Source organism: Heterocephalus glaber, unplaced genomic scaffold (assembly GCF_053883595.1).
Source record: "Heterocephalus glaber isolate CG9 unplaced genomic scaffold, H.glaber_assembly_v1.0 deba00001497, whole genome shotgun sequence".
Lineage (NCBI taxonomy): Eukaryota > Metazoa > Chordata > Mammalia > Rodentia > Bathyergidae > Heterocephalus > Heterocephalus glaber.
This window is the reverse complement of record NW_028258320.1, coordinates 62,599,596-62,626,977: the sequence shown is the minus strand read 5'-3', so window position 1 is coordinate 62,626,977 and position 27,382 is coordinate 62,599,596. Positions and strand designations below refer to the sequence as shown.

The 27,382-nt window shown below is 36.6% G+C and overlaps 1 protein-coding gene across 13 annotated transcripts in view; it reads right to left on the bottom strand.

Moving 5' to 3' along the window:
* Ate1 (arginyltransferase 1) overlaps nucleotides 1-27,382 on the bottom strand; it is a 161,582-nt gene that overhangs the window by 104,288 nt on the left and 29,912 nt on the right. For all 13 annotated transcript variants that reach the window (XM_004838795.4, XM_004838799.4, XM_004838798.3 and 10 more), the window contains one exon: nucleotides 21,094-21,126. In XM_004838795.4, coding sequence (XP_004838852.1) covers nucleotides 21,094-21,126 — 33 coding nt within the window. The remainder of the gene's footprint in view (nucleotides 1-21,093; nucleotides 21,127-27,382) is intronic.

The window sequence follows — 27,382 nt, the reverse complement described above, 5'->3', positions numbered from 1 at the left end:
CCTGGTCTCAAAATCCCTTCACACTTAGAAAGTTACTGAGAACTCCAAATAGCTTGTGTTTATCTGACTATATCTATAGATATTTATTGTATTAGATCTTAAAATTGAGTTTTTAAAAATATATGTATCTCCTGAGTTCGATCCCCGGTACAAAAAAATATATATATTCACTTAAAATAACAACAAACAATATATTTACTCTATTACATGAAGGAAAAAACCCTGTTTTCCAAAATCAAAAAAATAAGCCAGTGGGGAAAACAGCACTGGTATACATTTTTACAAATCTTTTAAATTCCCAGCTTAACACAGAACAGCCAGATTCTCGTGCCTGCCTCTGCATCAATTCGTCTCCATCATAGACCTGTACACTTAAGAAAAAATGGACCTGTACAGTTATGAGAAAATGAGAGTCCAAAAGGCTGGTATTTTCTTAGTATTATGAATAAAATTCTGACTCTGAAGGCCCTTGTGGTGGATTGACTAATGGTCAACTTGTAACGCCCAGCTGAACTGAATCAGTGTGGTCTGGGCGTGGAGGATCCACCTGAAGATTGTTACCTATAGCCATAAAAAGAAAACTGGAGGGGAAGATCTTGGGCTGTTGGTTTGCTAGGAGAAGCTTGTTTCGGATGGTTTTCCTGATGCAAACTAGGATGTTCTCAATGGAGGAGGCGCTTGGGGCCTTGCTGTTGTTGGGAATGGCTGCTGTTTCCCTCAGGGGAGCTCTGATCTTCACCGTGAGCATCGCTTCCTGGCTCCAATGTGGATCCCTCAGCTTGGTGGCAGAAATCCTTCATCTCACTAGTGTAGATTTTCTGCCTTCCACCACTGGCCTTTGGCCCTTTCAGATGCAGATCCTCAATATGCACAAGCATGAGACATTGCCACTAGGCCACTGGCTGGAGTCGAGGAGGACACTGCCTTGGACTCTAGGCCTTCAGCTTGTGTGAGAAACTGCTGGGATCTAGGCCCTCAGTTGAATCCTTTGGGCTTCTAGTGTACAGTTAATCTCTTGCATTCTTTTGCATTTAAATCTTTGAGTAATTATCATATAATAACCTTATAAGTTATGTGTCCTGTATTACTGTATTCCCTCACCAAATAGTGCTGACTACAACAACCCTCTGACAGGGTCTTAGGGACCCCCATGAGTTACTTGACCACACTTCTGAGAACCATTGATGTAAATATTTTAAAATACATACAGGTAGAGAAGAACCTGTAAACTATACACTGCAAGTTGAAAGGGAGCAGTTACACTGATTAGAGCTCATAGTCAAAAGATTTGGTTTAAATCCTACCCTACTGTATCCTTTCTATTTGACCTAAGCAAGACAATAATTTAACTTCTTTTAAAAATGTCATTGTCTAGGGGCTGGGGATTTAGCTCAGTGATTCCAGCACCTGCCTTCCAAGTACAAGGTCCCGAGTTCAATCCCCTGTACCAAAAAAAAAAAAAAAAGTCATCGTCTATATTCTAAAACAGGACTAACACTACTGCTCACCCTCAATGGTACTTGTGAGAACCAAATGACAATGCACAAATAAAAGCTGACTGTGAGTAAATTTAAGCCAGTTTTCACTTTTGGTTTTAATAAGTCTGACGGCCACATTCTAAAAGACTGTTTACAACATTATACCAGTAGCTCCTTTAAAAGTAATTTAAACTACCAGCAGCTATCTTTAATTTCCTCATAAATAAATTAGTGATGTGATTGGCAATATTTAATAGTTTGGTTTCTCAAGTCTGGACTTTGCGCAGCGTTTTGATATGTGAAAGAATTAATCGGCAAAATTATTTTTCTACTGAATTTCAAGAATTTAGCTGATAACAGGAAGAAAATAATAACGCTCACTTCTAGCTATACAAAAGAAAACCCATTTTAAATACTGGAGAAAGACAGCATGGTTTGAGTGATTAATGAGCTACGCAGTAAAATACCAAAGCACTGTGTAGAAAGGACATCAATATTAACAGGCCAGTCTGGCCTCCAGCCAAGCTGTGCCCCGAATGGCACATATTTACTCCGATAAAGTACATCTGTCTCCTCACCCATCTGCCTCCATATACCTCAGTTATGCCCAAAACAAACACTGTGAAGGCTCAAAAGCACAGGCAAAGAAGTCATCTGAGGTAATTTAACAAGAGTTAACAGAGAGAGGGAAAGGCTTCAGGGGCATTAAGACAGCAGAACCTAAGTTTTCCTCCCTTCCAAAGCAACCAAAAACTTCTCTCCCAAGTGGTTCCTAGACGACAAAAAATCTACAATTAGATAATTTAACATCTTGATTTTTAGTAAACCATAGTTTATGGAGGCTCTGAAAAATAATCATTTTAGGCACCTGATTTTAAAAAATCTGCATTATTTTAACTTAGTCTTCCAATTGCTTTTCCTTTTGTTAATAGTTTCGTAAAACACTGCACCAAAGTCTATATTCATTTTAAGAAAACACAAAGATGTGCTAAGCCACCACACATTAACATCTACAGTTTCTTTAAAATATGAAAGCTAAGTTTGAAAAACTACTCTGTAATTAAGAAGTGAAGCCTGTAATTCCACCTCTCAGGAGGCTGAGGCAGGAGGACTTCCACAAGTTCAAGGACAGCCTGAAATACATAGTGAGACCTTGTCTCAAAAAAAGTGTGAAGAAGTAATTTGTAAAATGAAAGTAGTAATATTTGTGATTAATATATCATATATTATTATAAGTCATTTAAAATCCAATCCAACTGATTCCTAACTTTCTAGCAGATAATCAATACACTAAAGGCAGAGGAAAATACATTTAATATTATCAGTAGAAAGACTATGAGTTTTTAAAAATTTGTTTCTTTTTCATATTTTGAAATAATATGCATTAGTTAAAACTCTAAATTTAAAAAAACACAAGCTGAAGAAATATTAACTGCTAAATAGGAAAGGAAAATTACCTGAAAGACATTACTAGGTGTCTTAATCCATTTAATCCACTGTAACAAAATACATTAGACTAGGTAATTTATAAACAATAGAACTATACTGCTCTCATTTCTGGATGTTGGGAAAACTAAAATGAAGGTACCAGCAGGTTCAGTGTCTGATGAAGCCTGTTACTCACAGGCAGTGTTTTCTGTGTCCATACACAGTGGCAGAGGCAAGACAGCCTCCTTTAACCTCTTTTATAACAACAGTAATCTTAACCATGAGAACAGAGTACTCACTATTTATCACTCTCTTTTTTTTTTTTTGGTACCTGGGATCGAACTCGGGACTTTGCGCTTGCAAGGCAGGCAATGGAACCACTGAGCTAAATCCCCAGGCCCTATCACTCTCTTTTGAAAAGGCCCTACCTCTTAACACTATCACACTGGGTATCAGCTTCCAACATATGAATTTTGGAGGTATGCTAACATTCAGACTGTAGTTCTAGGTTTTCTTTCATTGGGCTTAATTTTCTATTGCCTGGATTGTTTTAAAACTCTATAAGGGCAGAGATTAACCTGTGGATTTCTATCCAGAAAATGAATAACCCTAAAAGTTACATTTACCACCCTATATGATAATGAATCATTGCTTTTATCTAATCTAGTAACAGCACCTTGATCATTTATTAAATTGCATGCATATCTATCTATATATAGTAAAGCACTGCAACTGTTTTAATGTCTTGTTGGTTTCGCATTAACCAATGAATCAAATAAAACTGAATGAATTTATGTTCTGTTTGTATGATTCTATCTTTTTAAAAATTATAGTTCAAAGCTCTGGAAGTCATCCACTGAGTAATTCAAATGAACTCATTTGATGGAGTTAAGTGAGAAGCACTCCTCACTGTTGTGCTTAGCAGGTCTTTTCTTGGATCCCAAAGAGACTCCTAAGCAACAAGAGAGCTTTAACTTTGCACACTCTGTTTCTGTTTTTTTTCTCTTCCCTGCTTGTCTGTCTTTCTCTGCCTCCCCCCCCATCTCTGCCCAACCCCGGCCCTGTCTCTCCATTAAGTTTACACTTTTGTTTTTGCTTCTGGTTCATTCACAACCAGTAAATATTCCCATTAGTAGTAGTAACAGTTGTATTTAATTCATCCAACTATTTCTGCTGGATGCACGATGGAGATCTGTTCCGTTGGATGACAGAAGACAGAAAATCTAGTTTGTCTTTTGTTCTGTTCATTAGCTTATATATCTGTGAGTTCAATCAATGAAGGAAACAGCTCTTTGAGATCTAAGCTGAGAAGTCCCTGGGTTTACTTCAGAGCTGAGGCTGAAGTTGTGGAACTGAAGCATAGAGCTCTACACATCTGTGCTCATAATTCAGAAAAGCCTTTCCTTCTTTTTGCATGTGAAACGTTTTCCTACCTGTGGATGGTATTAAATTATACTCAAATACATTCTACAAAACTGATTCACAGAGATAAGTAAGCATGTACAAGTTAAGTACTCTCTGAATTCACAGAAAGTAAACTTCTTACAGAAACTGCTAGCTCAGAAACCATTTTAAAGATATAAGTTTACCTAACTAAGCTCAATGGATAAATCAAATTGGCTTAAAAATTTTGGTTTAAAGAGGAAAAAGTATCTTTTCTCAGATTTATTAGTGATAAGCATAATAATAATTAGTGGACTTAAAAAATAATCGATAGGTTCACTTCTGTTGAAGATAGTATGTCAACCCAACTAAAATACCTTACATTTAAAAAGTTAAGGTCCCAAGTCGCACGGAATACGCCGAATCAGTCCGGTGTAGACAGGCAGCCACCTGTTCCACACTACAAAGATGCAGAGGACACCAGACCACCAGACCAATGTACTGAGTCCCGCTGCTCCCGGCCCACAGGTAGGGGCTTCTGAGCCGCCATCCCACTGCTCCTGGTCCAGAGGAAGGGGCTTCCCAGCCACCATCCCTCCCGCTGCTCCCAGCCCACAGGAAAGGGCTTTTGGGCCACCTTCTGTCCCGCCGTGCCTGGCCCAGAGGAAGGGGCTTCCGGGCCACCATCCATACCGCTGCTCCCAGCCCCTGTCCCACCTCTCCCAGCTCAGAAGAGGTAATCCGTGCAGGTGCCAACAGCGGGCTCCCCCTCCAGTCGAAATGAGAAAACATGTAAATAAGTCTACAGCAACCCCATAGGGAAGTGAGATGGAACACTCTGATACTCAATCACCTGGACCCACTGAATTGGCAACAAAAGGGGATCTGGAAAAAATGAAATAAGAAATAATTTCTCAGATAACAGGAGAAATTGTGCCCCTAGTGCAAGACATGATTAATAAATCCAGAGAGGAGCTCAGGAACATGATGGAATCCCAACATAGGAAACAAATGGAATCCATAAAACAAATGCAAATAGATTTCCAGGACATGAAAAACTCCATTGAAAGTCTACACAGCAGAATGAGCCAATGTGAGGACAGAATTTCAGATATAGGAGACTGCAATTAGTGACCAGGAAAAGAAAAACTGCTTCAAAATTATAAGGGAATATGAGAAATCAACCCAGCAGCTGCTAGATGATGCAAAGAAGAGTAACATAAGACTGACTGGAGTCAATGAAGAAACAGGAGAGAGTGCAGATGACATAAAAAAATCTCTTCACAGAAATAATGGCAGAAAACTTCCCAAGCAGGGGAAAAGAGCTTGACATACAGATAAGTGAGGCATATAGGACTCCAAATAGCCTTGATCAAAAAAAATCTACACATAGGCATATAATTGTTAAGATTCCAGAAACTCAACAGAAGAACAAAGTTCTACAAGCAGTTAGAGAAAAGAAACAAATCACACACAAAGGAAAGCCCATCAGAATCACAGCAGACTTCTCAACACAAACCATTAAGGCAAGAAGAGCTTGGAGGGACATATTCCAAGTTCTAAAAGAAAACAGCCTCCAACCCAGATTGATGTACCCTGCAAAACCATCTTTCAAAATGGATGGAGAAATAAGATACTTTCATGACAAAGAGCACCTTAGGAACTTCGTGAATACCAAACCAGCACTCCAAAGAATTTTACACAATATCCTAGGAACAGACATTGAGGATCACAACCCCAGGAAGCAAAGCAGAATGAACCCATCTGGCATGACAAGAAATTAAATGTAAAGGGGGAGAATCCAACAAAAAGAAAAAGTCATGGCAATGACAAGTCAATACGTTTCAGTTACAACCATCAACGTTAATGGTCTCAATTCACCAATCAAAAGAAATAGACTGGCAGAACAGGTCAAGAAGCAAAATCCAACAATATGCTACACACAAGAAACACACTTAATTCAAAAGGAAACTCATAGACTGAAAGTTAAAGGGTGGAAAACAATACTCCATGCAACAGGAACCCGAAAAAAAGCAGTAGCTATCCTCTTGGCAGATCAAGTAGATTTTAAACCAACACTGATTAAGAGAGACAAAGGACACTACATCCTTGTAAAGGGAAGAATCCAAGAGGAAGAGAGGATAATCATAAATATCTATGCACCAAACACTAGTGCACCCAACTATATAAAACAAATACTAACGGACGTGAAAAGTCATATATGCACTAATACAATTGTAGTGGGGGACCTCAACACCCCACTGTCACAAATAGATAGATCAACTAGACAAAAAATAAGCAATGAAATACTAGAACTCAATGGAACTCTTGAACAAATGAACTTAACAGATGTTTACGGAGTCTTCCACCCCACAAAATCAGAATACACATTCTTCTCAGCTGCACATGGGTCATTCTCAAAAATAGACCACATACTCACACATAGAACATGTTTAAGTAAATGCAAAGGAAATGAAATTATCCCCTATATATTATCAGACCATAGTGTGATGAAATGGGAGATACACAGCAAAAGAAACTGGAAAAATTTCATAAACATGTGGAAATTGAACAACACACTTCGGAATAACCAATGGGTCACAGAAGATATTAAAGAAGAAATCTGACAGTTCCTTCAATTAAATGACAATGACAATACAACATATCGGAATCTATGAAAGCAGTCTTACGAGGGAAATTCATAGCAGTGAATACGCATATTAGGAAATCAGAACGAGCCCAATTAAACAACCTGATGCTGAACCTCAAGCTTCTAGAAAAAGAAGAGCAGGACAACCCCAAAGCTCATACAAGGGAGGAAATTATAAAGATCAGAGGAGAAATCAATGCAATGGAGACTAAGAGAATGATACAAAAAATCAATGAAGCCAAGAGTTGGTTCTTTAAAAGAATCAACAAAATTGTTAAACCTTTAGTCAACCTTGTCAGAAAAAGGAAAAAGGCCCAAATCCATGCAATTAGGAATGAAAAGGGTGAAATGACAACAGACCCAGCAGAAATCCAGAGGATCATCAATACCTACTTCCAGAACCTATACGCCAATAAGATGGACAATACAAAAGAAATGGACAGATTCCGAGATACATATGAATTACCAAAGTTGAACGAAGAAGAATTACAAATTCTGAACAACCCAATATCAACCAATGAAATTGAAAATGTAATTAAAAACTTATCAACTAAGAAAAGCCCAGGCCCTGATGGCTTCACTGCTGAATTGTACAAGACATTTAGAGAGGAACTGCTGCCACTGCTGTTTAAACTCTTCAGTGAAATTGAAAGGGAAACAATACTCCCAAATTCTTTCCTGGAAGAAAGCATCACCTTGATCCCCAAAGCAGAGAAAGACCCAACTGAAAAAGAGAACTATAGGGCAATCTCACTAATGAACATAGATGCAAAAATCCTTAATAAGATAATGGCAAACAGAATGCAGAAGATCATCAAGAAGATCATACACCCTGATCAAGTGGGATTCATCCCAGGGATGCAGGGATGGTTCAATATATGAAAATCAATTAATGTAATACACTATATCAATAGAGCCAAGGACTAAAACCATATGATTATCTCCATAGACGCAGAAAAAGCATTTGACAAAATCCAACATGCATGTATGATAAAAACTCTACAAAAAATTGGAATAGATGGTCTCTACCTCAAACTGATAGAAGCCATCTATGAAAAACCAACAGCCAATATCATACTAAATGGTCAAAAACTGAAATCCTTCACACTCAAATCAGGAACAAGACAAGGATGTCCACTATCACCACTCTTGTTCAATATAGTTCTGGAAACATTAGCCATGGCAATTAGACAAGAGAAAGAAATAAAAGGAATAAAGATAGGAAATGAAGAAGTCAAATTGTCATTATTTGCAGATGACATGATACTCTATATAGAAGACCCCAAGAACTCCACCAAAAGTCTTCTAGACTTAATAACCAAATTCAGTCAAGTAGCTGGTTACAAGGTGAACACACAAAAATCAATAGCTTTCCTCTACACGAATGACAGACTCACTGAGAGAGAAATAGGGCAAATAATTCCTTTCACAATAGCATCCAAAAAACTGAAATACCTAGGAATCATCCTAACGAAAGAAATCAAAGACCTCTTCTCTAAAAACAATGGCACTCTGAAAAGAGAGATTGAAGATGATATCAGAAAATGGACAGACATCCCCTGCTCCTGGGTAGGAAGGATTAATATAGTGAAAATGGCCATACTTCCAAAACTGCTATATAGATTTAATGCAATTCCAATTGAGATCCCAGCAGCATACTTCATAGACCTTGAGAAAACAATCCAAAAATTCATTTGGAACAAGAAGAGACCCAGAATAGCAAAAGCAATTCTAGGTAACAGAGACATGGCAGGGGGTATCACAATCCCCAACCTGCACCTATACTACAAAGCTACTGTGATAAAAACAGCATGGTACTGGCAAAGAAACAGACCTGAGGACCAGTGGAACAGATTAGAAGATGCAGAAACAACGCCAGACACACTCAGCCATCTCATCTTCGATAAAGGAGCCAAACACCCTCACTGGAGGAAAGATAGCCTCTTTAATAAATGGTGCTGGAAAAATTGGGCTTCAACTTGCCAAAGATTAAAACTAGACCTGTATCTCTCACCATGCACTAAACTAAAATCAAAATGGATTAAAGATCTAAATATTAAAATAGAAACTCTGAACCAGTTGGAACAGAGGTTAGGTAGAACCCTCGAAGACATCGGTGTAGGAAAAGATTGTATGAACAAAACCTCAGTTGCCCGTGAACTAGCACAAACAATCAACAAATGGGATCTCTTCTTACTAAAAAGCTTCTGCACAGCAAGAGAAACCACCAGCAGTGTGAAGAGACAATCCACAATGCTGGAAAAAATCTTCACCTGGTCTTCCTCAGACAAAGGTCTACTATCTCGAATCTATAAAGAACTTAAAAAGATCAGACCTCTCAAATTTAAAGACCCAATCTGAAAATGGGCATCTGCAATGAACAGACATTTCTCAGACAAAGAAGTAGAAATAGCAAATAAATACATGAAAAAATGTTCAATGTCACTGGTCATTCGAGAGATGCAAATGAAAACAACACTGAGATTCCACTTCACTCCAGAAAGAATGGCTGCTATCATGAAATCAACCAATAACAAATGCTGGCGGGGCTGTGGGGGAAGAGGAACCATGCTCCACTGCTGGTGGGAGTGTAGACTGGTGCAAGCACTGTGGAAATCAGTATGGAGATACCTCAAAGTACTAGGACTGGAAATCCCATTTGACCCCGCTATTCCACTGCTGGGGATCTTCCCCAAAGAATTAAAAGAATCATACCACAGTGATACATGTGCACCCATGTTCATAGCAGCACAGTGTGTAATAGCTAAAACTTGGAAACAGTCCAAATGCCCATCAACTGGTGACTGGATAAAGAAAATGTGGTTTTTTAATAAAATGGAGTACTACTCAGCCATAAAAAATGAGAAATTAGAGACATTTATAGCTAAGTGGATGCACACTGAGGCAATACTCTTAAGTGAAATAAATAGAACACAGATGTGTAAGTACCAAATAGTTTCTCTGGTGTGAGAAACTGAAAGTGTAAATAAGGACTAAATGTATAATAGGTCATGTGAAATAGGAAGAAAAGGGGCAAAGGGGAAGGAAGTGGGAGCGCTGGGGGAAAGGACAGAAGGGAATGGGATTAATATGAGAAAATGGAAAAATAGGAACAAAATTTTTGTAAATAGGGAGGAATGGAGGGGTTGAAGGGAGGGCTGGGCAAGGGTGAAAAATAAGAACCAAGAGAGACTATGTAAAGGTGCAAATTTCCAATGATGAATGTCATTATATTGTATACCTAAAATGTACCAATGATTAGAATGAATAATCGATAATGTAAAATAGGAATAAAAGGTCCAAAGGGGTAGGGGTAGTGGGAGGCACAGGGGAAAGGAAAGAAGGGAAAGGAAAAAATGATGAGAAATGGAAAAAATGGAAATAAAGTCTTTGTAAATAGGGAAGGATGGAGGGCGTGAAGGGAGGGCTAGGAATGGGGAAAAAATAAGAACCAAGATGCATTATATAAAGGTACAATTCCCAATGAGAAATGTAATTGTGTTGTATACCTACAATGTACCAATAAAAGAATTTAATACAAAAAAAAAAAAGAACCAAGATGCATTATGTAAAGGTACAATTCCCAATGAGAAATGTAATTGTGTTGTATACCTACAATGTACCAATAAAAGAATTTAATTTTAAAAAAGTTAACATTATTCTTGTATAATGCTTAAGATTTTTTAAATATATATATTTGTGTTCAACTATATTGAACTATAACTCTGACAAACATGTTGAAACATTTTTAAAATTATGGTAAAATATAAGATTTACCATTTTAACCATTTTTAAGTGAAGAGTTGAGCGACAACATGTACATTCGCTGTATTGGGCCGGAGTTTTAGCTCAGTGGTACTGCCGCCTGTCCCTGCAAGTGCAGGGACTAAGTTCAATCTCCAGTACCAAAAACAAAAAACAAAAAGCAAAAAACCATTCACAGTATTGTGCAACTATCATGATCCATCTCTAGAATGTCTTCATTGACACACATGGAAACTATACAGGTACTAAGTCTCCATTTGCCCCTTCCTCTAGTCCGTGGTAACCATCACTCTACTTCTTGTCTTGATGAATTTGACTGTATACTACATTATCTCATGTAAGTGAAGTCACACAATGTTTATTTGTGACTGGTTTATTTCAATTACCATAGCTGTTTTCAAGATTCATCCAGCATGTATCAGAATCTCCTTCCTTTTCAAGGCTGAATAATATTCCATTGTATGTACATACCATGTGTTATTGGGCACACGGGTTGTCTCTACTTTTTTCCTATTGTTAATAATGCTGCTATAATTTTTCTATACTGTTTATGTTACTATTTGGAATTCTTTTGTGTATACATCCACAAGTAGAAATGCAAGATCAAACAGTAATTCTATGTTTAGTCTTTTAAGACATCGCTATACTTTTTTTCACTGCAAGTGTATCTTACATTTCCACCAACAATGCATAAATTTTCAATTCCTCTACAGCCACACAAACATACTGTTTTCTGTGTTTTTTTAATAATAGCTAACACTAATAGGCACAAAGTGATACCTCACTGTGATTTTGATTTGCAATTTCCTAATGATTAATACTGCTGAGCAACTGACAAGTATTTTTATAAATGTTTTGCATTGGCTTAAGCAATGTTTTTTTTTTTTTTGGTACCGGGGATTGAACTCAGGTCCTTGCGCTTCTGAGGCAGCAGAACCACTGAGCTAAATCCCTGGCCCTTTAAGCAATTTTTAAGATTCTTAGATAATTTAACAGTATGTATCAATAAATTTAATGAATAATTTTTAAATACATAGTTTCTAAGAAGTAACAGTAAAATAATGAGCATAAGTTAAAGTTTATATAACTTTCTTATATATTCTACATAATGACCATATCCTTGGGTCATGTCAGTAAACATGTTCATCTCTTTCCTTTTAACAAGGTATGAAAGGAATGTCTAAGAAAGCTGTGATGTTTGTATTTATGCACTTTCTCAGTCTGCTATAAGGCTTGTATATAACAGGTAATTCTCAATTATTTATCTCCTAGTTCTATGAAACAGCAATTACTAATAGGGATGGCTGGAACCATACTATAGGCAAAAATGAGAAACATGGTATATATAAGGTAATGAGATGATACTTTGTTTTTTTAAGGAAGGTAGGACTATTTTAAAGTAAAGTGGCAGACAAAATGTTCCAGAATATAAACGCATAGTAAAAGACAAACCTTGAAGGCGAATAGCAAGTTGTAGAGTGGGAGAAGTGCATTTTGTTCGCCTTGGTTTACAATACCTGAATCTGAAAAGAAGCCATAATATATGTTAAAATGGCTAATTTACTGCACTTAGTTTTGAGGGATCCTTTCACCTGGAATATCCTTACTCCACTAAAAAAAATAATAATAATAATAATAAGGATCAGGATGATTAAAGGACTTGCCCAACATTTAAAGTCAATTTAGGGAAATGCTACAAAGAAGCAAATTCCAGAATTTCCAACTTTCAATTCAGTGCTTTCCTCACTGGACATTGCTTCTGTGGCACACTATGTGAAACAGAATCACAGTATACTAACAGGCAATTCAACACAATGAATTAAGAGATTTTAGTCATTTATAAAACCAAAGGATAAAGAAATGTATTTCTTGATGACATAATACTTAATAAGTTAATTGATTCATAGAAAGCAGAAGGGCTCAATCTAACATTTACAAGTTAAAACCAGAAGCACTGCAATGATAAAAATTTTAACTGAACTTTACAAAGCTTAGGTAATTGAGGAAGTGTTTACAACATATATTTTAATAAGTGTGACAGAAATAAGAAAGGAAGTTGTTTCTGCATTTTAACTGCAGAACAGATAAATATCAAAGTGCTAATTTGCCACATGATTTTCTTTAATCTGACCTTTTTAATATTTTAAATAAAAAGATTTTTAGTAAAGAACTATAAAAATGGCTCACAATCACTTCTCAGCCTTTTGGATAAGATCAAGTGCAAAATGGATCACAAAGAAAAGTAAGAGAATGCCAGATTCCTCAATTCTACAGACTAGTCAGTATTTACTGAGCACCACAACACATACCTTAGAACCCAGAGTTCTTATGTGAGTCCTCATTTAATGTCAGTTTAATTGGAAACCCCTGCTTTCCCAATCTTTCTTATGGGGGGAATATATCCCACAGTGACATCCCAGAATGAGAACTCAATGAATGCCAAGATCAAACAAGACTGATGTCCCCATGGAAACTAATCCACCCCGGGATTTACTATTCAAACATTTTCTGAAGCATTCATGCACATCTAATGGCCAATGAAAACTGTCAAGGAAGATGACCCCAGTTTTGAACAGTTAAAAGGTCCTTGGAGTAATGGTGAATACAACTACTTGCTAAAGGAAGACTGAGCCAACAAGAAGATAGCTTGAATGGACTCATGCAAGAAAACTCATGAAGAAAAAATCCTTCAATGAGGCAATTTATGACATTTTTCTATTTAATGTATGGTATTCTATTCTAAGTATGCTTTATTTTATTTTCAGGGTTGGTTTTGGTATTTCTAACATACAGGATTGGTTTCCAGGAAAAGACTCACAGCTGTTGTAATTTCACTTTATAAAACATACATTTTCTACTCAGTATCTCAACTATCAAGTAATATCCAAAACCCAATGAAAGTAAATTCACTCATCTGCTAACCAACAGCAAGCTTGAGGAGTTACTGCTCTGGCCAGAACAAAAAAGATGCTCATGTGCCACTTATTGAGGTGAACTGTAGACAAGAAACAATATCCTTAGTTCTACTGGTTTCTCTGCCATTGGCCTAGCCATCTGCGCCAGCCAGAAATGCTCAGTAGCTTTCAGGCCTATGTGAAGGGGAGAGCAATCAAATGACAATCCAATGGTTTTACAGCAGAACTCTTAATTGGTGCCTCTGGCCAACAGTCTGCTCAACTTCTGATGTAACAGTATGGGACTCAGCCTGAAAATCATGAGTGGTTCCCAACTGTGAATAGAAAAACAACAACCCATATTTGTATTTCCTCTTTTGACCAGGGCATCAAGTCTCAGCTTCACTTTCTACTTCTGTGAATTTAGTATCAACAGCAGGCTGCTAACCATTCTCTAAAGACATCTATTCCTCCTTTATCTCTTTCTGTCTTGGTCCTACTTTTTAAACACAGCTGGGCCTAGGAAGTATTAAAGCAGAGACCAGATAAAACCTGCCCCAAACTAACTTCTTCCCAGCCTTGGCTTCACTGCTGTCTGGACATCGGATTCTTAAGAGTCTTCCTTATTCAGTAAAATTAATTGAACTCTCTTCAGCAGTTTAACTCAAACTGTGTCCACTTCATCTCTCCATTGCTACCTCTGAAGCTCCCTTCATTTCTACAGGACCCAGTTTTGCGTAACAACCTTCCAAATTCTGGCCACTGGAGATGCCTCAATAGCTATAGAACACCTCAGCCAATGATATTTCATATACTGTCAAGAGATGGTGGATGTGGTCCTTCTCTCTGACCAACAGCAAAATAAATACTATCACTGGCTCTAAAGACAATGACTATATCGCCACCCTTGCCATCTCTTCCAATCAATGCAAGCAAGCAAGCAAACACAAACACACACACACACACACACACACACACAGAGAGAGAAAACAGTTTCCCAGTCTTTCAAGGATTTTATGTGAGAAGGCCAGTACTTCCTCACTTAAAAAAAAAAAAAAAACTTGGCAAGATGGTTTGAAAAGCTATCAAGAATATCAATGACTCATATCAGTCAATGTTAAATATCAGTAAAAAGATATTATTCAAATGTTAGTTAAAATACACCTATTTCAATTCACAGTATTATCTGGGTGGTTATTAAAATTGTGCATAACACATCACAATTACGGATGTAATGGAAGAAGCAAGGGGTCAAATTGAATTGAACTTTTCTACAATGTTTTAAAATACTAAAAGAAGAAATACTAAAAAAAGATAATGAGGGGGCTGGGGATTTAGCTCAGTGGTGCCGTTGCCTGCCTCGCAAGCACAAGGTCCTGAGTTCGATCCCCAATACCAAAAAAAAAAAAACCAAGAGAAACAAAAAAAGAAGAGAGAGTGTAAGGGCAGGTAATAGACATGAATATGATCAAAATACATGTGAAACTAGAGGAAGAGTGGGGTGAGAGGGGGATGATTAAAGTATGTAAACTGCATGTACAGATCTACCAAAAGATTGATGAAACCCATTAATCTCCATAACCAATATGCACTATTCTAAAAATGTAGGGAAAAACTTTTAAAAATAAGATAAACTTTAACATCATAAAATTACCCATCTTAATGTAGAATTCTATGGTTTTCAGCAAATTTGTAGAATTAAGCAACTATCACAAAGCAATTTTGGAACATGTTACCCCTAAAATTCCCCCAAGACCATCTACAGTCAGCACTCCACTCTTACCCCTAACCCTGATCTGCTTTCTGACTATGAATTTCCCTTTTCTGAATAACTCATATAAATGGAAACACAGTATATAGGCTCCTATGTCTTAACATAATGATCAATGTGGTTGGATTTAAGAGGATTATCTTATAGAATGCCCCCCTTTTTTTTTTTGGTACCAGGGATCAAACTCGGGTCCTTGAGCTTGCGAGGCAGGCAGCAGAACCACTGAGCTAAATCCCCGGCCCCAGGACTATCTCACTATTTATTTTCCATCTGCGATACTTTGTTTTTTGTTCACATTTCCTTCTTGTCTTTTGTTAGACTGAAAATATTTTATCATTGCATGTTATATTAACTCTACCTCTTTCTTTTGGGGGTGCGGGGGGTTTTTAAGGCTGGTCTATGACAGAGGTTCTCAATAGGGAACAATTTTGCCCCCTAGGGACATTCGGCAAAGTCTGGAGACATTCTATCACAACTTAGGAAAGAAAAAGGTGCTACTGGCATCTAGTGGGCAGAAGGCAGAAATGCAGCTAAGTTTCCTACAAAGCGCGGGACAGGCTCCTTACAACAAAGAATTATCCAGCCCAAGATGCAAATAATGCCAGAGTACAGACAGCCTGCTCTGGGGTTTACTAAATACATCTCTAACTTATTAGTGTCTTCCTACAAATAATATTCTATCTCTTCATGCAATGTAAGAATCTTACAGTCAGGTGTGGTGGCACACACCTATAATCCCAGCACTTGGGAGGCTGAGGTAGGAGGACTGCCCTGAGTTCAAGGCCAGCCTAGGCTACATAGTGAATTCAAGGCTACCCTGAATTTCAGAGCGAGACCCTGTCTCAAAAAACAAAACAAAACAAAAAAAATCTTACAGCAATATTCATTTCATTTTTCCCTTCCTATCTTGCTGTTGTCACATACTAGTAACTATACTATTGAGCACCCAGCTAATCTAACCTGTCTCTCTTTTTTTTGTAATAAGGAGTAGATATTCTCCCAGGCACAGTGGTGCATGCCCATAATCCCAGCACTTGAGGAGGCTATTGCAAGTTCAAGTACCACCTCGCCAACTTAGCAAGACCTTGTCTCAAAAAAAGGTCTAGGGGCTGGGGATATAGTTCAGTGGTACAGCGCCTGTCTGGCAACCTCAAGGCCCTAAGTTCAATTCCCAGTACCAAAAAAAATTAAAAAATAGGTCTAGGGATGTAGATGTAGCTCAGTGGTAGGGTAACCCTGGATTCGACTCTCAGTGACACACACACACACACACACACACACACACACACACACACAAAATAGACATTCTGCAAGGATTAATGTACAGAAAGTCCTAACTACAGTTCCTGTATGTGACAGTTGTTAACTCTCAAAGAGTAACTGTTATGATCATTAATACAGAAGAGTTTAACTGATCCAAAGTGAAGGAACAGAAAGATATACATACTGGAAGATAGAAACCTAAGTGATCTACACTCATACAAGGTTTAACATTTGCCACAAATGCCTCTAGGGCAACTCTACCTCAAAAGCAGCAATGAGACTGTACTCTACTGGACTGGCTGGCAAAGCTTGACTTCGAAGAGAATTTCAAGAATCTTTTGTCCTCTGATATATAATCCCTTTTATTTACCTACATTTAATTGAAGACATCTGTAAGTGGTGCCACACAAAATGTAATTCAGACTCAAAACTGTCAATAAAAATGTCTGTAAGGCAGAGCTCCGATATAAACCTAGCAGGGGAGTGCACGTCAGCAGCTACAGAGCCACACGAAATTAGGAATGGAATGGAAATATGTTGCCTGACCTGACGAGGTGATAAAAGCTCTTTTCCCATAAAGCTTAATGAGTGCTATTAGTCTTCCGCTTATAGGAATGTAAAAGGGTCAGCCCCACAGAGGGAAGTAACTGACTCTCCACACATGGTCCATTCAAATGACAACATATCAAATTACTGATGCAATTACTATAACCTGACAATTTCATTAGATTCATGTGGCAGTTAACTGTTTAAGGCTTACAACAAAGGGACATGGTTCATTCACAGGAGGTTTCTGGGACAAAGTTTAAAGTCAGCTGCATTTTCAACTGCAAGACTCACTTAGTTTATTGCACCAGAATTATTTTTCTTTTCAAAATTAGGAAAAGTATTGCGTATTTCCTAAATTTGTAATTTTCCTTCTCCAGCTAAAATATAAATTTAATGGCACATTTAAATATTCAGAGACTTCCAACATTCCACTGCCTTAGCTCTGAAGCACCGTGCGATGACCAAAGAATGGAATCTTGAGCTCAGTTGGTGCTGAAGAACTGGGGGTGGCTGCCACTCACTACGCTATCAGGCAGCCCCATGGAATTTCAAGTTAGAGAAGTATCAACGCACAGGACTCAAAGCATTTCACATCCCAAAGAAGAAAAGTACACTGGTCATATTTAATTCATTTTTCTCCTCCATATTTATAAGCCAAGTAATAAAACAGATCAACTTAGCCAAGGTAAAATACAACTTCAAATCATTCAGTAGAGAAAACTATTAGAAAATGATAGAAACTATCACTAAATTTTGATCATGATACTTTCCTTATTTTTCCCCAAAGATTAAAGGTTCCACATATATACTGCAACATTTAACAAGAGCAGTAAGACACAATTTAAAAATAAGATATTTAGGGCCGGGGATTTAGCTCAGTGGTTCCGCCACCTGTCCTGCAACTGCAAGGACCCGAGTTCGATGTCTGGTACCAAAAAATAAATAAATAAATAAATATAAGATATTTGCTTGTATATGTAGCAGGTACAGACCCAAGACCTATCTATAACTGAGAGTATTCAAAGATGAAACAGCAAAGCTCTACATCCATCATAAGTAGCTACAATCTAAGTGGGAAGACAGAATGTTTAAATATATTAAAATATAAATATTAAACCCTGACTGTTGCTGGCTGAGTCCTGCCTAATTATCAATAAATGACTGCTACTCTCAGCCTGACCCCCACTAAGAGCATTTATTAATTTGTTCATTCATTCGTTCAACAAATATTTATTAAATCAGTGCCTGCTATGTACTACTTATTACACTAAGAATGGAAACACAAGGAAACAAGAAAAACAGAGCCCTCTCTCAGTGAGTTTACATTAGAAAGAATTCTACTGGTGAGCTCTACTTAGAAGTGCTTTGCAATTGGTTAGTAAATCAAATTGTTACTTACTTGCTCATCAAGTAGAAAACCAGCTCCCACCTTGTTACTGACTCCTTGTGCAGGGAGGCCAACTCACTGTAACTGCCTTCTGCTAAGAACCCTTATTTTTTGTTACACTAAGCTCTTGTTGAAGTTGTTTGACATCCACAAACAATGATTTGAACAACTATTAACAAAAACTAGCAAGGCACCTCTATCCACTGTGGGTCTTTTATTCAGAGTAAAACAATTTCAACATTTTGTAATTGATACTAACATTTTGGGTACCTCCTTCCAAACTAATTTATGAGCATTTGTCTTTAAATTGAGATTTCCTGTACAATTTTGTATCTTACTCTTATCTCTTAATATAGCAAAGACATTTTACATTTATTCACTAATACATACTCAAGAACATGCATTCGTCATTTCCATTTAAATGGGTATAGAGTGTTCTATCATATGGCTTGGTAAGGATTTCTTTGCCCATTTACTACTGTTAGATATTTAGGTTCTTTACACTTTTTTACCTTTATAAATAATGCTGTAATAAACACTGTTATGCAAGTATTGTCTCTGCCTTTGATTATCTCTCTGGCAGTGGTTCTTAGAACAGAATTACTCAACCACAAGGTATGAATGTATACAAAGCCTTTAATGTATATGAGAAAACAGCCTGCTTTTATAAAGGGTGTTTTATAAATATCCCATTTCATCACATCTTCTCACTTAAAAAACACCTTGATAGGTAACAGATTATATATCACTACTGTTTTAAACTATTTCTTTGATTACTAATGGGGTTAAACTTTTAAAACATACTGATCACCTGTTTTTTTTTTTGTACCAGGGATCGAACTCGGGACCTTGCGCTTGCAAGACAGGCAGCAGCACCACTGAGCTACATCCCCAGTCCATCCTCTTATATTTTATTTCATCAACTACTTGATAAAATTCAACCAACTTTTGTGTAAAAGAAGTAGTATTTTTTAGTGATTCTGAAAGGTCATTACATTCAATATAATAAGACTTTTACCATACTTTCCCAAGCTGCCTTTTAACAACATTTATTTACATGTACAAAACTGTGTATATTTACATAATCAAATTAACTTTTTTCATCCTTTCTTCTGTAAACTTCCCTCTGCTTCTACAGTTAAAAAGGAGTCTTTAACTAAAGAGCAAATTATAAAATTTATAGTCTTCAAGTTTCTACTGGGTTGGTTTCTTCTGGGTTGGTTTTGCTTTACACCTCTTACTTAAACTTCTATTTTTTTAGGCACTGTTTCTAATGTTTGCTATAAATAACTTCATTTAATTTTAATAACCTTGTAAGTATTATCTCTGTTTTTAGATTAGAAAACAGCAGTTCAGAAGGATTAAATAACTTGCACATGAGCCATCCAAGTTTCTCTTATCTCAAAACCTAGAATCTTTTCACAGTAAGTATCATTTTGCTTTCCCCTTGACACTAGATGATTAGAAAATGTGACCAAACCCGGATGGTACCAGCCTCTCTGGTCTTGTCTGTTTCACCTGGTGATCGCGCTCTATCTGGCCAACAATAGTTTCAATAATTAAATGAACACAAGGTTATAAAAGCATAAAAAGGAACTGCCTACACGTGGAGAGGTTAAGGATGTGCTCACAAGGGACATAATACTGAGCTTAACCCTAAGGAGGAGCATGATTTGAACTAGGTGGGAATGGGGAAATGGAGCTGAAAGTGAAATAAACGAGAGATCCAAGGGGAAGAACAAGTGAAAGGTAAGCAAGAAACAGTGAGAGCATATATTACAGGGTCTCAGTAGCACAGTTTATACTCACTTCCATTTCTACTCTCAACTGAGAGGTAGGAATTATTGCTTGAATTTTAAAGGTAAGAAAACTAAGTCTCAGGGAAGTTGTGATTTGCTCAGTGTCACAAGGCTAGTAAGTGGCAACACACTCTTAAACTCAAGGTTGGTTCCAGTCCAATGTTTCACTGTTTCTTCCCCTTCTCTGCTGCTTCTCCCCACTCTTGCCAGTTATCTACAAGTCCTTCTCCAATCGCAGCTCACAGTGACATCTCATTCTGTAACCATTTTTTTAATCGCACAATTTTATCACTCAATTTTTGGTTCTATATTGAAAATAAAGATGAGCATTAAATGGAAAAAGAATGAAGTGCCCAGAGCAGTGCCTGTGCTGTAACAGAAGCTCCTCCCGGATGACTTCATAGATTTTAAGATGGCCTCTCAAACCAAGTCAAAATTCCTTGTGACAGCTTTTACCTGTGATTTCTCCAGCTCTCTTTTAACATGAGCATAATTCATATAGTTAAACAAGTTATGGAAGTAACAGAAATACAACAGCCTTACTTCTAGAAAATTTTACCAAAAAAGACTTTGTTCATCCCACTGATGATATTGAAAAATACGTGTCAGTTCAAAATCATCACTCCTAAATTATCAAATGCAGAAATTATCAATGCTTAAGGAAAGAAATCAATAGTGATGCTTAATTAGCTATTCTAGTATTAAGGTCAATGAGTAAACTCTTACCTCCAAAGGTGAACTGCAAAGAAACCTTGTGAACTGCAGAGTCAAATTTGAAGGCAATCAATTTCATCCAGTAAATGAGCAGTAAAGGAGAACACACAGAAAAAAGGAAAAATTACTATACAATTTTCCAATAAGAGCACCTAAGTAAACCCAAAAGCCTCTATAAAATTAATGTTTTCATATATTATATTCATCCACAGATTATAGGAAGTTTCAACATAGCCCACAGTAGGTACCCAACTATTTCGTTTAAAGAAACATTCCTAAATATCTGTATAAAAGCAAATAAAGCACAATTAGTCATAATATAGGTATTTTTTAAAGTTTTGTCTTACAACCTTCATATCATAAAAACACCCTTTAAAGGAGGAATGAGCAATCTTGCTGATCCTAAGTGCCACAGGCAAACTTTAGTTAACAGCAAGGCAGGAAGGATATAAACCATAGAACCAAAAGAGGAGAGATACAAAAGTCATGACCAAGAGAGGAGAGTGAGAGAAAGGGAAGTTTTATCTCCACAATTTGGCACCTCTGCTCTGAGGTTTACCCTGATTTGCCTTTTCTCTTGTCTCAATCCCATTACCCTCCTTCCCCCTTTCTCTTCTTTTTCTCTTCCTCTTTCTCACTACCTCCCTTTAACTTTCTTTTCCTTTTTATAACAAACATACATGCTTAAAGAATACCACCTGTGTCTAAATATGATATGCTACCTGTCTCTCAGCATTTAAATAAAGAAACAAGGGTCGGGGCATGAACAAGTGACAAAGCAAACCATGGGTTCGCTCTGAAATGAGGATTGTCACGTAACTTCATATATGTACATGGTGGTAATTCACAATGTTTTCATAGATTTATTTCCAGAATTAACATTTCATACCCTTTGAGATCTACTTTAATAATAAAGTACCTAAGGTATATAAACTCTTCATCTTTCTAATCGAAAATTAACTACAATGAAATGCAACAATAGGCCTGCTGCCAAGCACTCTTAAAACTTCCTCTCCAAAACAAAGCTGGCTAGTATACACGAGAAATACAAATAACTGATATTCTCTTTTAGAGATACACACTGAAATATTTATCAATGAGATTATATGATGTCTGGTATTTCCTTCTAGATCACAGAAGGAAAGGTAGAGGGAAGTAATGAGGGGGTGTGTAAACAGAACAACACTATGATGCTAAACCACAGAGCAGAGGTGATAAATATAAGGGCTCATTATATGATTATCTCTACTTTGTGAATGTTTTAAGTTTTCCATATTTCAAAATATATCAAATGCACCCTCCCCTAAACTTAATAAATATACTTCCGAAAATATCACTAGTGCATGTTAAAGGTACAAAACTAACTGGTATCATCTAGGCCCTGGGTGACAGAGAGACTAAGATTTTTTTTCTTAAATAACAATATGCAATTCTATTAACAGTAAGAGAACTTTCTGAAAGTGCAAGACATACCAAAACACTAAGTTTTTATTATACTGGTATGAAACAAGAAATTTTACTGAAACTGAAAATGCAAGCTTTGTGGTCTTGAATTCTTCTGTGATAGCCTGATCTAAGACAATCAATCACTACCCTTCTTCCCAAGAGTAAAAAGAGCCCGCTGAAATACACACCAATTTAATAAGGAGAAAAATGAAGCACGGTGAATTTCTATGTTAAAACTAGGTACTTGATATTGTAGGGTTTCTATGCGTTATCTCCTATAAGTGCACTTTAACTATGCTACACCCATACTTTTGAATTTATAAGTAGCTCATGATCAGTGGCAACTGATGGATGAATTAAGACAGAAGTTACTTTAGATAACAAAAGAAAAGCGTATAAATATTGCCTAAGAAAATTAGTATCTCCTTGGAGTTCCAGTAATTTATATACATCTTTAGCATGTGTATGAGCAACATTTATGTTACAGCTTCTTCAAAACAGAGCAAAAAATTCTTGTCTTGTTTAATCTGCCAACTATGAAATACATAAAAAGTTTTCAATCCTGAAACAATAAATTACAAGCCTTGTATTCACACTACTCCAATGAAACAAAAAAGATTCCATGTTTCACTTTAGTTGGTTAGATGGATGGTCAATCTCTCATAATTATACCTATTATGTTCAGTACAAATGCTAATATCTTGAAAAGAACAATTATAAAAAATAAAAATGACTGCAAAATAAATTTTGTATATACACTGATACTGACAGCAAAGATAGATGTATGTTTTGCACTTGCAAGGCAGGCACAGTGCCACTGAGTTTAATCCCCAGCCCAAGATAGACGTTATTTTAAGTAACATTTCCAAGTTGTCTCCTCAGGGTAAGAATAGACTGTGTGAATGTTGCTGTGAAGGTGAAACTACTAAAAAAAAGAGGTTTATTTAAAAAAAAATGCTGAGCATGATGGCACATGCCTGTAAATCCAGCATTCAGGAGGCTGAGGCAGGAGGATTGCCACAAGTTTGGGGCAGCCTAGGATACACTGTTAAGTTCAAGGCCAGCCTAGATGCTTAGACTACATAGTTAAATCTTGTCTCAAAAGAAAAAAAAGAATATAGCCATAGTGAGTAGCTTTAAATACCTCAATACTGTTTAACATAGCTCTACTAATGTAGCTAAAAAATTAGGAAATCATGAAGTATAGTTTATAGAAAGCGTATTCCAGAATATTGAAAAAATAAAAATTTTAGCATGTTTTACAAAATATCTTACTGATTTTACCGACAGCGATATATTTCATCATTCCAGAAATAACTGGATGCAAACAGTCATATTCTTGTTCTACTCATTTTGAAGATTACTTCTTGACTTAATCTAATTGAAAATAGGATTAACCTGCCAGACATTTGGCTTTTCAAACTTAAAACAGGTTAATTTTCTGTGACAGTATTAATAACACTGTTAATGTGATTCATTTGATAAAGCTTATTTTGAAAAAGAAAATAAGGATTAATGGTCTATGTTAGAGTCCATGAATAAAAGGTCTCAGTGCCAACTGTTAAATCCTTTAAGCCCCTAAAAAGAAAACAAGGAAACAAACAGATAACTCTCACACGCCACAGCCAGTGGTCGGCCTGCTCCTCTCCCAGCACATCTCACTTGCTACCCCCAGCACTCACTGTCTCTCCAGATCAGTGGTGGCTTAGCTCACACACCTGCTTGCAGCCTGCTGAGAAGCACTCAATACCACGGTTCTCTAAGAGCACAAAGTTGCTGCTGGACCTCCTCTCCACTACACTTAGTTAAGTTCTTTTTTTTTCCAAGACTTGTTACTAACCATGCAAATTTAGGGGAAGAGAAGCAGGAAGAATTGAGAAATAGACATTTCTAATTTTTTCAAAAGGCCCCAGTAAGACTATAATCAATTATTTTATCTTAGTAATATAAAATATTCAACAAATAAGCCATTACATTCCTGAAGGCCTTTTCTGTTTAACAAGGAACCATGGCTAAATTCCAATATTCAAAGAAAAGGGAAAAGACTGAATTGCAAAGGGGAATTTTTGTGAAGATAAACAACATTTTTAAATGTTTTTTCTAGGCTAGGTGTGGTGACACACGCCTGTACTCTCAGCACTTGTAAGGCTGAGGCAGGAGTTCAAGGCCAGCCTGGGCTACATAGACTCTTATCTCAAAAAAAAAAATGCTAAAAAAAATTATTTTTCTAGTCAGGCAAGCATAATGGCACCCATCTGTAATCCCAGCACTTGGGAAGCTGAAGCAGGAAGACTGCTGTGAGTTTGAGGCCAACCTGAACTACATAGTAAGACCCTGTCTCAAAAAAAAAAAAATTCTAAACCAAAGCACACCAAAGAGTTATCTCTATTTGTCAAAGTGGAATTTCAAGTCTGGCAACTGCTCGTATCAATTATCCAGAATTTTCTTGCATTAACAAAATACTTCTAATACTACAGACAAAACTAGTTATCACTTCAGTAACACTATGTTGGGCAAAAGAATTCAAATTGATAGCCCTGGATTCGTCCCTAGGAAAACACACACACACACACACACACACACACACACACACACACACACGAATTCAAATTGACCTTAAAAAATCTGGTGCCTTCTCAAACTCTGAATAATATAAACTGAGGATAAATAGAAAATACTATAAGACATGGAAATCAAAATAAGCAGGAAACCACGAGGCAAATTTTATTTATTTATTTATTTATCTATTTATTTTTATTTTTAATTTTTTTGGTACCGGGGATCAAACGAGATCTTGCGCTTGGTGAGGCAGGCAGCGGAACCACTGAGCTAAATCCCCAGCCTGGCAAAATTTATACTTAAAGTCAAATAAGAAATGGAATATATTGCCAGCAATGTGATTATTAAAAACTAAGGCTTGGGCTGGGGATTTAGCTCAGTGGTTTCGCCGCCTGCTGTGCAAGCGCAAGGACCCAAGTTCAATCCCCGGTACAAAAAAACAAAACAAAAACTAAGGCTTAATCATACTAACACAAACATGTTAATAATAGTTACATTTACTGCTCACATACAAGATTCCAAACAAGATCAAACACTCCCACATCATGATATATATATTTCCATTAACTTTCAACATTAGCATTTTAACATTTTCAACATTAATGTAACCCTACAAAAAGAAGCTTTAAAAGCATTTTAAAGTTCATTTTATTAATTAGATTAAGGACTATATCTTACTCATCTGTGTATCCTTCTACCACAGTGACAAGACCAGTGGTGGCAAACCTATGGCACAGTGCCATGGCCAGCTGTTTGTTATCACTGAAAGCTCTAAAAGGTTTGCCATCACTGGACTAGACCATGATATGAATTAAATGTTTATGTGACTGGTTGAATAGAATAATCACACTCTTCCACAGCCCAGGAAAAATAAACATGAAAGTTTTTCTAAGTATACTTGGAAGGATAGGAGGGTAATCATTCTAGAAGTTCAGAGCTATCTGTAGAATGATTATCACATAAAAGCCAACATATCTATGTTATTTACAGCCATATATATAAAGCCATAAAATATATATGGGAGAGAAACAATTTATATTCCTTATTTATGCACATGTTTAAGGTAGAACTATGCTCTGGATAATCAATCATTCATATATATATATATATATAATCTTTACAACTAACTGCTGACTAGAAGAAAATCAACTGCATTTTATTCAGGCAGGTAGTTACCTAAAATTATTTGGCATATTAAATTAATTATCACAGCAAAAAACCCAAACTTTCCTTGTTTAGACTAATCATCAATAGGAGGTATTGTGGGCCAGGGATTTAGCTCAGTGGCACCATGCCTGCCTCACAAGCACAAGGTCCTAAGTTTGATCCCTGGTACCAAAAAAAAAAAAAAAAACCTCCAAAAATAAAGGTATCGTTCACTTGTCAAGTCATTACCAGGGGGTCATAAAACGATATTCTTCAGATTTAATGGAAAAAACAGACCTAAAATACAAAAGCTAAAGACAAATGGCATTCACAGCAAAATTATTCCTATCACATGAGCTTGTGCTTACTAAAACATGCTTAACTCTGGGTAGGTAAATTTCTCAACACTTTGACTCAGGAAATTAAAAGCAGCTTTTACTAAATATAGGAGGATAATTGTCAAGAGCTTTTCACATCATTTATTTGAATTTTCCTTTTTGCTTCATGTTACAATTTTCGAGAACTATTTTTTTCACAAGTAGTTTAAAATTTGGCAACAACTGAGTTCTCTCAGGTATTTCTTAAAAATAGTCAACTCAAGCTGTTCATTCATTTAAATAATGCCCCCTGGCCGCCTGTTCCATTCTAAGCACTCTCCTGTGCACTGTGTATTTCTTCAGACTCAAGCAAAGCATTTTTAAGTGGTATAACAAGCACAATGCATGCTACTGATTTGGATAATCCAATATAGCTAATTTATCAAAAGGAGAAATCGCTGAAGCAAGAGAATCTCAAGTTCGAGCCCTGCCTTAGCAACTTTATGACTTAATGAGATTGTCTCAAAAAAAAAAAAAATTACAAAAAATATAGCTCAGTGCAAAGACCCTGGGTTCAATCCCCAGTACTGAAAAGTGAAAAACATAACAATACAAAACAAAAACAAAAAGGAGAGATCTACTTCAAGTATAAGCAGGAAGCTCTTCCAGTAGACTGAAAAAACTTCTATTCTTCCTTTGAACCCAGTCCTAAATAAAGCAGTTAAGAAATACACATACACATCTTCATGAATAATGCCTCTTACATGTTTTATGTGGTATAATGAGATGAATCAAAGTACACTTAAAAATTCTTATTTTAATGACTAAAATTA